Raw genomic sequence first — 15,869 nt, 5'->3', positions numbered from 1 at the left:
ATTATACACACAAAAGAATAAGATGCCATAGAATGGAAGAGGAAAAAAGGGACTCCAAATGAAGTTACTATGGAGCAGGACAGGTGAGGAGCCCTTGTCCGAAAAGTTTCTTTAACACTATTTGACCAAATCATGAATATCCTGAGGCAGAATTTAAACAATTTTTAGTAAATATATCCAAATGTCACATAGCTTTCTTGCTAAAGTCCAATTGGAAAAACATTGTAAGTGTACTACTGCAAGACCTGCCTTTTAATAAATGGTCCTTATCATGACCTTTGAACAGGAGGCCTACCATGGTATAATAATTTGGTACAGTAGAACATAATGAATTGATGTCTTCATAAAATAAAAAGTGAGTGACGATGTCCTTAAGTCTGCTCCAAATAAAAGCTTAGTGACCTTTTAACAGCAAGCTTGTAGTGAAAGTCCTCACTGTGATGGACATGTGGGGAAAGGGGAAAAAAAAGTTGGGATGACAAATCAAGATAGAAAAATTTTAAGACACTTTTTCAGCACCATACTTTCTTCAAGGTGATCGTATTTTCAAAATAAAAAACCAGGACATTCATAGATGCAACCATAGAAAGGGGAGTAGGGGGAAGAAGGGTAGGAAGAAGAATTTTATTCAACATAAAAAAGACAAAATTGGGAGACAGACAGCATAGTAAACCAGGGCTGGCCCAAGGCAAATTTCTATCCTCATCGCACATTTTATCCTTTCCTTTTAAAGTAATTTTTAAAGCCTGGTTACTTATTGCATCATTGTGCATTTACCTTTTCTATTATGTAAAAACTTGTTAAAATTTACTATGTTTCCCTTGCATTAGTTCTTTTTACTTAGGCCTTGTCTACACTGCCACTTTACAGCACTGCAACTTTCTCGCTCAGGTATGTGAAAAAACACCCCCCTGAGCACTGCAAGTTTCAGAGCTGTAAAGTGGCAGTGCAGAGAGTGCACCAGCGCTGGTAGCCATGCTCCCAGCACTGGTAGCTACTCCCCTCCGGGGGGGGGGGGGGTTAATAGCACTGGGAGAGCTCTCTCCCCCAGTGCTGGTGTCACAACTACACAGCCACATTAAAGCACTGCCGATGCAGCACTTTAACATTGCTAGTGAAGACATATCCTTACCCTTCGCATTTCTCCTCCTTCCCTCTAACATACAACTATCTTTTCCCAGTCTATATTTTCCATTCAATATCATTTTTCTACATTGCATAAAAGACGGTTACTCACCTTTGTAACTGTTGTTCTTCGAGATGTGTTGCTCATATCCATTCCAATTAGGTGTGCGTGCGCCGCGTGCACGTTCGTCGGAAGATTTTTACCCTAGCAACACTCGGTGGGTCGGCTCGGTGCCCCCTGGAGTGGCGCCGCTATGGCACCGGATATATACCCCTGCCGACCCATCCGCCCCTCAGTTCCTTCTTGCCAGCTACTCCGACAGTGGGGAAGGAGGGCGGGTTTGGAATGGATATGAGCAACACATCTTGAAGAACAACAGTTACAAAGGTGAATAACCGTCTTTTCTTCTTCGAGTGCTTGCTCTTATCGATTCCAATTAGGTGATTCCCAAGCCTTACCTAGGCGGTGGGGTCGGAGTGAGATGTTGCAGAATGCAAAACTGCTGAGCCAAAGGCTGCATCATCTCTGGACTGTTGGACCAGTGCATAATGTGAGGCAAAGGTGTGGACCGAGGACCAGGTAGCTGCACGACATATCTCCTGGAAGGGTACGTGAGCCAGGAAGGCAGCCGAAGAAGCCTGAGCCCTGGTGGAATGTGCAGTGAGGAGGCTCAATGGAACATGGGCCAAGTCACAGCAGGTGCGGATGCACGACGTCTCCCAAGATGAAATCCTCTGGGAGGAGACAGGTAGGCCCTTCGTTCGGTCTGCCACTACGACGAAGAGTTGGGGCGTTTTACGAAAGGGCTTTGTCTGCTTGATATAAAATGCGAGCGCCCTACGGACGTCTAGGGAGTGCAATTGTTGCTCCCTTCGCGATGAGTGTGGCTTCGGAAAGAAGACCGGAAGGAAGATATCCTGGTTGATATGAAAGGCCAACACCACCTTAGGGAGGAAGGCTGGATGTGGTCACAACTGCGCCTTGTCCTTGTGAAACACAGTATACGGTGGGTCCACCATGAGAGCCTGAAGCTCGGAGACTCGTCTGGCCGAGGTAATGACTACGAGGAAAACTGTCTTCCAGGACAGGTATAGCAGCGAGCAGGTTGCCAGTGGCTCGAATGGGGCAATCATAAGTCTGGTTAGAACCAGGTTGAGGACCCAGGTTTGGGCAGGGCGGCGAACTTTGGGGTATAAGTGCTCCAAGCCCTTGAGGAACCTAGAAATCATAGGGTGCGAGAATACGGAGCGGCCACTCTCCCCTGGGTGGAAGGTAGAGATGACTGCCAAGTGTACCCTCGATGATGACACCGCCAGGCCCTGCTGTTTGAGAGACCAGTGGTAGTCCAAGATGGAATGGATCGGGATCTCGGTGGGAGTAACATTGTGCGTTTCGCACCAGCAGGAGAAACGCTTCCACTTGCCCAGATATGTTAACCGAGTGGAAGGTTTCCTACTACCCAGGAGTACCTGTTGTACCGAGGCAGAGCAACGCAACTTGGATCAGTTTAGCCACGCAGCAGCCATGCTGTGAGGTGCAGGGATTGCAGGTCTGGGTGGTGAAGTCTGCCGTGATCCTGCGTTATGAGGTCTGGGCAAAGAGGCAGGGGAATCGGGTTGGCTATCGACAGGTCTAGCAATATGGTGTACCAGTGCTGCCTGGGCCACGCTGGAGCGATCATGATCAGGTGCGCTCTGTCCCTGCGGAGTTTTAGCAGGACCCTGTGAACCAGCGGGAACGGTGGAAAAGCGTACAGCAGATGGCTCATCCACGGCATCAGAAAAGCATCTGAGATCGAGCCCGGGGAGAGGCCTTAGAATGAGCAGAACGTCTGGCACTTCCTGTTCTCGCAAGAAGTGAAGAGGAAAGCCCCACTTCCGGAAAACGGAATGGATAACGTCCGGATGAATCGACCACTCGTGAAACAGAAAGAATCCGCTAGAGTGTTCCGGACCCGCGGGAGAAAGGACGCTACTAGGTCTATCGATTGGGCTATGCAGAAGTCCCAGAGCTGGATAGCTTCCTGGAAAGAGGGGAGGACCGTGCTCCTCCCTGCTTGTTTATGTAATACATGGCCGTTGTGTTGTCTGTGAACACTGAGACACAACGGCCTTGTAGGTGCTGCTGAAACGCCTGGCACGCAAGGCGGACTGCTCTCAGCTCTTGGACATTGATGTGCAAGGCCAGCTCTTGAGCTGACCAAAGACCCTGAGTGCGAAACTGACCAAGGTGAGCACCCCACCTGATAGTTGAGGCATCCATCGTGAGGGACACCGATGGGTGAGGTGGATGGAACGTCATCCCTGCACACACCAGGGAGGGCGTCGACCACCAGTCAAGGGAGCCTAGGATGCTCAGGGGGATCGTGACGATCATGTCTATGCTGTCTCTGCTCAGGTGGTACACCGAAGTGAGCCACTATTGGAGTGGACAGAGGCGAAGCCTGGCATGTTTGGTCACGAACGTGCAGGCTGCCATGTGACCCAGGAGACCTAGGCAAGTGCGAGCCGAAGTTGTCGGGAAGTTCCGTAGACCTTGTATAATTGTTACCATCGCCTGAAACCGAGGCTGAGGTAAGCGGGCTCTGGCGAGATTGGAGTCCAGGATGTCCCAATGAATTCTATTCTCTGTGTGGGAACCAGAGTGGATTTCTCTATATTGATCATCAGGCCTAGACGCAGGAATAGGTCCTTGACGATGCCCACATGACGGGTAACTTGGGCCTCGGAGGTCCCTCAAATGAGCCAATCGTCTAGATACGGAAAAACGTGTATGCGACGGCGACGGAGGGAGGCGGTGACTACAGCCATGCACTTTGAATACTCTTGGGGCTGCAGAGAGGCCAAACGGAAGGACCGTAAACTAGAAATGATGACGGTTGGCCACAAACCGGAGGTACCTTCTGTGTGGAGGATAAATGGCGACGTGAAAATACGCGCCCTTCATATCGAGGGCGGCATACCAGTCTCCAGTATCCAAGGATGGGATGACGGTCCCATGGATACCATGCGGAACTTCAGCTTTATCATGAACTTGTTGAGTTCCCGCAGGTCTAGGATAGGTCTGAGACCTCCCTTCACCTTGGGGATTAGGAAATAGTGGGAGTAGAACCCCTTGCCCCTTTCGTCCTTAGGTATCTCCTCTATAGCTCCGATGGTGAGGAGCGTCCGCACCTCTTGCAAGAGGAATTGCTCGTGAGAGGGGTCCCTAAAGAGGGACAAGGATGGAGGGTGGGAGGTCGGGGACGAAATAAACTGGAGGCGGTACCCAAGTTCCACCGTGCGTAGGATCCAACGATCTGAGGTTAGATGGGACCACGCAGGGAGGAAAAAGGAGAGGCGGTTGTAAAAGGGAGGGAACGGATCCTGGGTAATAACTGGTACGCCATCCTCGGGCGTGCCTTCAAAAGTTAGGCTTTGGCCCCATTGGTGATTTAGAGGGACCCTGATTTTGGCCCCCTTGGGGTCCTGACTGACGCCTACGACCACCTCGGCCACGCCTGCTGGCAAAGTCCTGTCCTTCTCTAGGCGCAGGGTAAGGGCGGTGAGGCTGGGGACGGAAAGGTCGGCGCTGAGTCACCGGCGTGTGCATGCCAAGAGAGCGCATAGTGACCCTGCTGTCCTTTAGGCTTTGCAGCCTAGGGTCAGTTTTTTCGGAGAACAGGCCTTTGCCGTCGAAGGGCAAGTCCTGTATAGTATGCTGCAGCTCCGGGGGAAGGCTCGACACCTGGAGCCATGAAATCCGCCTCATGGCAACACCCGAGGCCAGAGTCCTGGCAGCGGAGTCAGCTACATCCAACGAGGCCTGGAGGGAAGTTCTCGCCACTTTCTTCCCTTCTTCCAGGAGGGCAGCAAACTCTTGACGGGAGTCCTGAGGAACCAACTCCGTAAATTTGCCCACCGCCGCCCAGGTGTTGTAATTGTAGCGGCTAAGCAGGGCTTGCTGGTTTGCTACGCGGAGTTGCAGGGCCCCTGCCGAGTACACCTTACGGCCCAGTAAGTCCATTCGCCTAGCCTCCTTCCATTTAGGGGCTGGTGCCTGCTGGCCATGGTGTTCCCTCTCATTGACGGACTGGACGACAAGGGAGCAGGGGGGAGGATGTACATATAGGTACTCGTACCCCCTGGAGGGTACCATGTACTTCCGTTCGACTGCCCTGCCCGCGGGCGGGATAGTGGCTGGAGACTGCCAGATGGTATCCGCATTGGCCTGGATCGTCCGAATGAACGGTAGGGCCACTCTAGTGGGGGCTTCAGTCGACCGAATGTCTATGACTGGATCCTCTATCTCCGAGACTTCCTCCACTTGGAGGTTCATACTGAGTGCCACCCATCTCAGGAGGTCCTGATGGGCCCTCAAGTCGATTGGAGGAGGGCCCGAGGAGGATGTTCCTGCCACCGCCTCATCTAGGGAGGAGGAAGAAGAAAGGCAGGGACAAGCGGGTCCTGTGTGGGCTCGTGCTCCTGGACGACCTCCTGTTCCGGTGGGATCTGGGAGTCCGGTGGCTGAACTGGGGCTTCCTCCGTACCGGTCAGAGGGGGACGGCTAACTGTCGCCTCTGGCACCCAGTGCTCTGACGGAACAGAGCGAGATGGGATCACAGGTACGCCTTTGGCCTAGTGGTATGCCCAAGGTGTCCAGAATGACCACTGATGGGGCCAGGGTCCTGGGCCTCCTGGAAGACGCTGGTGGGCACATCCGAACCACGGTCCTGCGCGTATGAACTGCCCGCGCAGGACGACACTGATGCATGCCTGGATGGCCATGGAGGAGCTAAAAAGGCCTGGGCAGAGTCTCCCTCTCTAGCTGACATTACTCGACGCGGCACCGGGGATCGGTACCGGAAGGCATACCGGTACTGGGAGCGAGAACGGGACCTGTGACTGGAGCGGTGCCGGGAGGTCAACCGAGATCTCGAGGCTCGACATTGGGAGTGGCTACGGGAGTCATGGAGCCTGGAGCAGTGCTGGGAGCTGGATCGCTGCCGAGTATACTGGGCCGGCGAACGGGACGTTGACCGGTGCAGCGAGTACGACCGGTACCGAAATGGAGAACGGTGCCGGGACTGCGAGCGGCGTCGGGACCTGGATCGGCGACGGGACCGAGAACATCTGCGGGACCGCGATCGGGAACGGTGCCGCTCTGCGGTGCCGACGGAGGGTGGTCTGATCAAGGCAGGCTTGCCGATCGACTGTATAACCAGCACCAGCGGTGCCGGGGGTTGAGGCAGCGCAGACGCTGTCATTGCAATCAACTCCCTCGCCATGGAAAATGTCTCCGGTGTGGCGGGAATAGTGAGCTCAACCACAGTTCACACCGAGGAACTTTCAGGCACCGGACTCGACGGCTCTTGCGTGGTCGGAATCGATGGTGCCGAGATCGTCAGTGCCACGGCAGGTATCGGTGCTCGGGCTGCGGAGCAGGCGGCTCGGATGCAGCAGGAGTCTTGTGCCTCTTCACCCTCGGGGAGAGGGATCGGTGCCGAGCAGACGTCGGTGCCGGCGACGGCCGGTGCCGAGAGGCCTTGGCGGTACCGGCGCGATCCGGTGCCGAGGGAGCGCTTCTTGAAGACTGTCCAGCGCTCGGTGCCAAGGGCGGAGGAGTAAGAGCTGCCTCCATCAGGAGCTGCTTGAGATGAAAGTCCCGCTCCTTTTTTGTTCTCGGCTTAAAGGCCTTACAAATGCGGCACTTATCTGTTAGGTGAGATTCCCCGAGGCACTTAAGACAGGAGTCGTGGGGATCTCCTGTCGGCATCGGCTTGTGGCAGGCCGAGCATGGTTTGAAACCCGGTGAACTGGGCATAGGCCCCGGCACCGGGTGCCGGGAAGGGGATAATCCCCGAACCCCTCTGAACTATATACACTAACTATACTACAAACGAATAAAGTTAACTACAACTATATAAATCTGAACTATATACGCAAGAATCAACGAGAGAACTACGAGTAGCTAGGGAAGTGGAGGTCAGCTAAGCTGCGCTCCACTGTTCCAACGACCGACACGGGCGGTAAGAAGGAACTGAGGGGTGGATGGGTCGGCAGGGGTATATATCCGGTGCCATAGCGGCGCCACTCCAGGGAGCGCCCAGCCGACCCACCGAGTGTTGGTAGGGTAAAAATCTTCCGACGAACGTGCACGCGGCATGCGCACACCTAATTGGAATCGATATGAGCAAGCATTCGAAGAAGAATAACTGTTCTCTCTCTCACCCTCTATCTTTTTCCCCCCAAATATGTTAGATATTCTTTCAAGTTTCCAATTTCTCCCCAACTCTCCCTCTAGTGCTCTTCTCCTCTGAACACTTGTGGAGTGGACATTTTTGAATGTGTTGATGTGACTACTGCCAACATCTGACTCAGTGACATGCATATCTCTTGGACTGGAGGATTTTTTCCAGTAACTTAGTATTCTGAATGAGTCATGAAACAAATGGATATCATTAATATTCAGTTGAACAAAAAAAAGCATCTATGCTAATTTGAATTTTCACTCCAAACACTGATCACACTGAACACTCATTCTGCTGGACTGCTTGTTCGTGGTGAACACACTGTAAATTTAACACTATACAGGAATAAGTCTTGAATTAAAACAAAAAACATCTGACTTAATTAAATGAAAAGCTAGGGCACTTTCAGGCGTTCTGAAAAGTTCCTGGAATATTATATAAATGTTCCGGTAAAGCCACTTTACCAGTCTTCAAATACTTTATAATAAAGGTGTATTGATCACTAGGACCTGAAGTTCACTTCAGCACACTGAATATGTCACTGCCAACAGGAAAGTGGTCTCTAAGGCCTGGTCTACACTAGGTGGGGGGTCGAACTAAGGTACGCAAGTTCAGCTACGCTATCGCGTAGCTGAACTCGAACTACCTTAGTTCGAACTACTTACCCGTCCTCACGCCGCGGGATCGAAGCCCACGGCTCCCCCGTCGACTCCGCCACCGCCGTTTGCGGTGGTGGAGTTCTGGAGTCGACGGGAGCGCGTTTGGAGTTCTATATATCGCGTCTAGATGAGACGCGATATATCGAACTCTGAGAAGTCGATTGCTACCCGCCGACCCAGTGGGTAGTATGGACATACTCTAAGAAACTTAAGCTCACAGGTATAGAGTTGTTTTTGTGAGGGCCCGCTTGCAGTAGGTTTTTGCCTGGCTGTACTAGTTTTTTCTTCCTTTCTTGCTAGCTAATTGGTCATTAGGAATGTCCTGGGTGATACCATCCATTTCCACACCTGTAGAGTTCTCTAATTACAATCCTGCCTTTCCCAGATTGTTTCTATAGAACACACACCCCTGTCGACCGGTCAGGTACATGGCCACAAATGTTACAAGTTTGTAAACATGCAGTGTAAACACAAACCCAAAAGGCATTAACTCAGAATTGGTAGAGCTGTTTCCCTACTGAAAATCTGAGATACATCAGGTGGCTGAAATGTATCCATACATACATGGTAAAATCCAGGGCATACAAAAGAGGTATAATTTTTCCTAGTGACATCATTATTAATGTTGCTTTTGACAGATTAAAAAAAAAAAAACACCTATGTTTCCAAGATCCAGAGTGGGTTTGAACCCGGCTGTTATGAACATCAGCAAACCCCTGGAATAAACCTGCTTTGTTCTTTCAACCGGCAGCATGCTATTCTAAGGCTGTGGCTACACTTAGCACTTCAAAGCGCTAAGCGCCAAGTGTAGTCAAAGCGCCAGCGCTGGGAGAGAGCTCTCCCAGCGCTGTCCGTTCTCCACCTCCCTGTGGGGAATAACGGACAGCGCTGGGAGCCGCGCTCCCAGCGCTGGGGCTTTGACCACACTGGCGCTTTGCAGCGCCGCAATTTGCAGCGCTGGAGAGGGTGTGTTTTCACACCCTGCTGCAGCGCTGCAAATTTGTAAGTGTAGCCAAGCCCTAAGAGTAATTTAATTTCTTGCAATCTCTCTTCCTCGTTCTGTTGAATCTGAAAATATTTAAGAACAATACTTCGATATAATTTCTAAAGCAATTATGTATCTCACTAGACAATGCTGAGGATTCATGTGCTCTAGGTAACCACAAGCCATTAGGGATAAGAGATCGCTAGTCACCCTCCAAAAAGACAGATCCTCCCAGGCAGATACTGCTACAGTGTGGCAATTTGCTGTAGGTTTTGCTGCTTGTGATTTTACAGAGAAATGGCGTGCCCCAACTCTGAGTATACTAATCACTTCTGATACCATATTTAAGATGCATAGGCTGGCTCTAAGACTGGTTCCTTTTTCTTAGTCCCTCAGGAACAGGAGGGTGGCTGAGGGTCAATGGGTGGCTTTCCTCCCTTTAGCTTTAAAAACTAGGTCGTCATCTTTTCTCCAAAAGATCCATCATATGAAATACACCTCTACCCCGCTATAACGCGATCCGATATAACACGGGTTTGCATATAGCGCGGTAGCAGTGGGGCTCGGGCAGCACTTTAAAGGGTCCGGGGCTCCAGCTGCTGCAGGGAGCCCCGGGCCCTTTAAATCATTGTTGGCGCCCTGCCGCTGCTACCCTGGGGCTGCAGCCGCGGGGCTTGCCGGCGATTTAAAAGGTCCGGGGCTACGGCTGCTGCGGGGAGCCCTGGGCCCTTTAAATCACCACCGGAGCCCTGCTGCTGCTACCCCGGGGCTGCAGCAGCGGGGCTCACCGGTGATTTAAAGGGCCCAGGGCTCCGGCTGCTGCAGGGAACACCGAGCCCTTTAAATCACCACTGGAACCCTGCCACCGCTACCCCGATATAACAGCATTTCACTTATAGTGCGGTAGGGATTTTTGGCTCCCCACGACCGCGTTATATCGGGGTAGAGGTGTATCCTCATGCTTCTGCTGAACCTCTGTATGAAAGCCTTATAAATGTAACCAAAGAGCATCAGTCCCATAAATAACTGCATTTAACGTCTTTGTCCGTTACAAATCTGTAAAATGCGGCAACTTAACCATAGATGAAGTTTGAAAATATACAGCATTTAAGATTCTCACAAAGAGGTATATAAGTGTTATCCCATTTTACAGATTAGGAAATGGAACCTCAGAAAGGTTAAGTGACTTGCCTGGAGAGCACTGTGGTCTAGTGGAATAAGCATTTGTCTAACAATGGTCAAGACAAGGATTCTAATGTACTGAGTTGCTCTCTGACCTTGGGCAAGTTAACATCTGAGCCTCAGTTGCCCAAACTGTAAAATGCAAAGAGACATATTTGCCTACTTCATTGTGATGTTGCACTCTATATGATTTTATGAAAATATGCTAATGTAACTGGAATATGCTTCATGCAAAAGGTCTCTTGTAAGGTATCATTACAAAGCTTATAATCTACTGAGTGTGATCATCCTATTTGTATAAATTTACCACTCTTGTATCTGAAACTAGAAATATGAAATATAATGCTGAGGGCCTATTGTAATTATGCAACGTGTGGGCCATTAATGGTGGTTTGGAATCTTGATGACTCCCATTAACCAGGACAATTGACTGCAGATGGCTGTTTTACCTGTAAGTCTTCCTGTATACCTGTGTGCTGGCAAGTGGGTAATGAAGTCATACAGTGACATGTGATCACGTCACCTGAACTAGAATCCATCTTTAACTTGGTACTTTTCCATGGGGAAGGGGGGGCAGAGGGACAAAGAATTTCCGCCTTATTCGAAAGATATATAAGTGGGTGGAACAGAGAAAAGTGAGAGCCATCATGAGGAAACCCCTAGCTACCACCTGAGCTGGAACAAGGGCTGTACCGGGGAAAGGATTGTGCCCAGACTAGGAAGGCATCCAGTCTGTAAAAAACGTATTGAAACATCTCTGAGGGTGAGATCTTATCTGTATTCAGTTTCTTACTGTATTAGACATAGACTTGCGTGTTTTGTTTTATTTTACTTGGTAATTCACTTTGTTCTGTCTGTTACTACTTGGAACCACTTAAATCCTACTTTCTGTATTTAATAAAATCACTTTTTACTTATTAATTAACCCAGAGTATGTATTAATTGCGGGGGAGGGGGGGAACAGCTTTGCATCTCTCTCTATCAGTGTTATAGAGGACGAACAATTTATGAGTTTACCCTGTATAAGCTTTATACAGGATAAAATGGATTTATTTGGATGTAGACCCCGTTGGGTGTTGGGCATCTGAGTGTTAAAGACAAGAACACTTCTGTAAGCTGCTTTCAGTTAAGTCTGCAGCTTTGGGGCAAGTAATTCAGACCCTGGGTCTGTGTTGGAGCAGATGGGCGTGTCTCGCTCAGCAAGACAGGGTACTGGGGTCCCAAGCTTGGCAGGGAAAGCAGGGGCAGAAGTAGTCTTGGCACATCGGATGGCAGCTTCCAAGGGGGTTTCTGTGATCAAACCCGTCACATTCATAACTGTTGTCAGTAGCTACCAGTGTGGTGCTCTGCTCTTGTTCGATGATGATAACAGTCGGCTGCGTGCGTGTTCCCTCTGTGTGCTGCCCCGGCTCTGCGCAGATAGCTGACACAGCAAACCCCGAGAGAACCCCCAAAGACCACAGACTCTAGTAAGGTATGAAGGAACCCGAGCCAGGTTTATTGTCAAACGAAGCACAGTAATAGTTTTCTATAGACTCTACAGGACATACTACGAATGTGTGCCCCCTGGCAATGGACACAGCTCAATCAGTGGCGGGACTTTCCATTGCCCCCTAGGCTGGCCAAAGATGCACACTCCAGGACCTATTTTTATACAGTTACAGGACAGATTACTCATCCCTCCTGACGTATTGAGGTACAGCCTCTTGGCTCATTAGGGTGCTATCTCCCTTTCGATCATGTTGTTCCAGACATACAGATCTATCCATCATGCTGTCCTGTCTTTAAGATGCACCTGCCTGTTCCTTGTTATGTCTATGGAATGTCCTGATGTCATCTTGGCACAAGTTCCTCTTCTTGCTACTTCTGTGAGTGAGGCCTGCCTCTGGCTCACAGCCCAGCTTTTGCTTAGCAGTGCCTGGAAGTACTTTGGTTCAGGCTTCAGGCCTCAGACTAGGCCTCTGACACGAGAGTTTATGTTTCAGGGCCTCATCTTACTACAATAACTAATGTGGAAAAGTATTTTATAATGTAAGTGCTAATTGTAAAGGTCAGTCAACAGCAAAAGTTGGAGAACTCAGGCCCTTCCGGCAATGAGAAAACCTCCACATAATACATTTTAAAAGCTTTTCAATATAGGATCTTTCTGGAGTTTTTAGTTGGTAAAGCCCAAATAGATAGAAAGCCACCTTTTTATAAACATATAATCTAAGAGAAAAAATTATTAAACATTGCTAATAAATAAGGACAGTTTTATATTCTTAAGTTCCATTTTTACATCACTGTGTAGCAACAGATATTAGTTCTCATTATCATACACAGGAGCTGCACAGTTTATCTGCCTTACTGACTATGTGTCTTCTTCAAATAGCTCCTCTTGGGATTGTTTCATTTTTAATATTACTCTCCTGGGCAGAGAGATAGAGGGATAGTAATTGCTCATGGCTGTAACATACAACAGCTTTGATATAACAACAACAAAACACTGAATTACCTGACGATCTAAATTTGTAAAAATGTTATCTGAACTGAGTCAACAATCAAGGGATACTTAAAACAGCCACTAAGACATAGGATGGGGGCAGTAACAGGGAATATCATAGCGATGCATTCACTTAAACAGAGGTTCAAGCTTCAGGTAAGTTTCAATTTGCCCATATGTGCACATAGCCATTCCAGGCTTTCAAATCTGTAAATTGTTAACCATTTATAAGCACTTCTCAGAAGTTCTATCTGAACACTTAAGCAATATTTAATGCCTATTATACTTGCTAGTGAAACTGTCAATTTAAAATGAAGAATTTTAACAGGTATTTTAATCAAAATTTTAATTCAAGTTTAAATTTGTTAGACAACTATTTAAAGGTGCATAATTATTTCTATTGTTCTTCATTATTCATTTTATTGGTCTACACATATCTCTTCTACATCTGATTACAGTAATGTAAAAATAAACTAAAAGTTAACAGCAACTTTCTCTCAAACAAAACTAATGAATCTCAGAAAACATATATTACAGAATGGGGCTAAGGCATCCAAACATTACTAAGTCATTACAAATCTATTACGTTCTTATGTCTCTTGTTAATTTGATGTTCATCATAAATGCAATAAAAAGAACTCAACTCTTTCAAGAATCAATTGCAGTTCAAGAACAGTACTCACCACTTCTTCCAGTGCAGCACTTCTCCCAAAAGAACAGGTGAGGTGTGTGAGGCAGTTAACAAATGAAGAGAAAAGTTCATTTGGAATGGCAGTTAAAACATTGCGAGGAAACACAGTTATCAGGTTGCTGAAAACACTGGAGATTCCCATTGCTTCAGAGTCCTCTATTTCAATTCTATAGATAGAAACAGCAGGTTTGGGTTTTTTTAGAAATTAGAAAAAAAGCTTAAAATTGTTCATTTTATGGCTGAATTTTCTGCATTTAACAAACCAATATATACTTTATACTCTTTTCAGGAAATACCCTTTCAAAAAAACGTTATTCCATTTTAATAGTCCAACTCCAAACAGAAATTATGCAAAGAAATAAGCTATACTGGCTCTCTCCCTCCACTCCAAAGTAAAGATTAAAAGATGCCATCTAAATTTAAAGGGCAAGTGTACGTACCCATTGATAGTATTCAGTAATCCTTCAATGAAATGTGCCAGATAATCAACTTGTGAACCTTCATCAGGAAAGACTGGCCCATGCAGAGAAGCTAGCTGTGCTAGGCACTGTAGAGAGTCTTGTGCCATATCTGTATCCTCTCTGATTTTTCGATGTACCTTTTACGAAGTGAAATAAATTAATAATACATGGAAAACACATGCGTGTTCTTACAACAGTCGTATGGCTCTCAATCCAAAAGAGCAGACACCAAAAAAATCTTACCCTAATTTCTAGTCAGTCTGAAATGACATGGCTTCTATAGCATCTCCCTAAACCAGAGTAAACATCAATTTTGCTCCTCAGTTTATTAGCATCATGAGCCATGACTTAACTCACCGAAACTAACATTTAACTGGGTCCTACCTACATTTTAGAAATTGAACTGTTTAGTGCATGTTATGTCTTAAAGAGAGAAACAGATGCCAGCCAGTCAGACATACTGCTCCTTCTAAAAACAGCAATAATGACAGTCATCTGTATTATGCTAACTATGCCTAAGCTACAGGGTCTTTCTAAAGTTAGTTGATAAGTTCAATCAAGATTATATAGATGCTTCTTTAGCAGAGGTAAACACTGAAGGCACACAAAACAAGTGCACCTCACCCTTGGCAGCATCTCTGAGACTAGTAATCTTTTCTCAATTTTGCAAATGGAGTGTTACATCACTACTTATGTGGTTACCAATTCTGGATTAAAATAAATCTAACATATCAATAGATTTAAAACATATTTTTGCATACTTATTGCAATTAGGAAATATGGACTTTAAGGTTTTTATTAGGACAAGCATTTTATTTCTACAGGACAAAGCAAATAGTATAATATAATGGTATAATAAATACTAGTATAGTCAGCCTCTCAAAAAAGAACACAACAGTCCTGTTAAATTGATATATATAAAAGCAAAGTTAAATATTTATAACCGTTTCTCTATTTAGCCCACCTCAGATGCTATCCAAGTGATAATTGTGCAACTAACATGAACCTCTAACTGATACAGAAAGACAAGTTACAAACTATTTTAACTTCTGAAAGATCAAATCACATGAAAACACAATTTTGGAATTTAAAACAATTCTTCCCTACTCCACCCTATTAAAATAAATTTTACACCACGTAGAAATTAGGATTTTTCTCCTTTAAAATGGCAGTTTTACAAAACTTAGAAGTCTTCAAATTTGTTAGTTCAAATAAGTGTGTAAATTATCACTCTTCATTTAATTTTTGTATTTGAACAAGAATTTGATATCTACAGAAGCAAAAGCTGCATTACTTCAAATGCAAAATTAATGCTATAAGACTTAAGCAGTGCTACTTAAAACAAAAGTAACAATGTGCTGTTTTGATTTTTGTGCATTCACAAATGATTTAACAAACTGATGTATTCTTTAGTTTCCATTAAATAAAATAAATGTTTAGTATTCAGAAGCATTCATCTTCTGTATGTGATGGATAAGGCAGTTACTCAAAATTTAACACTGAAGAACAAATCTGAAGTCAGACATTTAACTCAGGGACTTCTTAAAACAGTTAAACTAGAAAGGGTTAACCTGTAAACCCAAAAGTTATTTGCATTAGGAGGTTCACAGCTGACAGTAGCAACTGTCTAGATCGTCTAGACAGCTGTTCAGATTGTGTGTGGTTGTTAAGAGTTTTGCCAGGAAGTTTTTCACCTTTTCAAGAACTGCTGGAGCAAGATAAATTTTCAATCAAACAAATGAATCTCCTTTATAAAACACTGAATATAGATGTTCATTCAAACTCACGTGTCAGACAAATCACTTTTGGTTCTAGAGATTTATATATGCTAAATAGTGCCTACCCCAACAGAGTTTTGAGTATATTATTTCTCTGCTTTGCAAAAGGAACCCTAGCCTGAAGAATGTTGAGCTGTAAGATCCCAAGAGATGGGATATAAAATAAGATTAGCATAGCAGTTTACATAAATAATCTGAATGCTGTGGCTGGGCTGACTGCAAATTAAGCAAATATTAACAAAAATTAGTGGTAGAAAATTACTTTTATCCAGCTTT

General features: G+C 46.4%; 1 protein-coding gene across 2 annotated transcripts in view; it reads right to left on the bottom strand.

Annotated features, from left to right (window-relative positions):
- XPO4 (exportin 4) overlaps nucleotides 1-15,869 on the bottom strand; it is a 152,024-nt gene that overhangs the window by 48,221 nt on the left and 87,934 nt on the right. For both annotated transcript variants that reach the window (XM_045017736.1, XM_045017725.1), the window contains exons 8-9: nucleotides 13,795-13,952; nucleotides 13,347-13,521 (exon numbers count right to left, since the gene is read on the bottom strand). In XM_045017736.1, coding sequence (XP_044873671.1) covers nucleotides 13,347-13,521; nucleotides 13,795-13,952 — 333 coding nt within the window. The remainder of the gene's footprint in view (nucleotides 1-13,346; nucleotides 13,522-13,794; nucleotides 13,953-15,869) is intronic.

The sequence above is a fragment of the Mauremys mutica genome, chromosome 1 (assembly GCF_020497125.1).
Source record: "Mauremys mutica isolate MM-2020 ecotype Southern chromosome 1, ASM2049712v1, whole genome shotgun sequence".
Taxonomy (NCBI): domain Eukaryota; kingdom Metazoa; phylum Chordata; order Testudines; family Geoemydidae; genus Mauremys; species Mauremys mutica.
The sequence above is the reverse complement of the archived record's forward strand: the minus strand, read 5'-3'. Positions and strand labels throughout refer to the sequence as shown.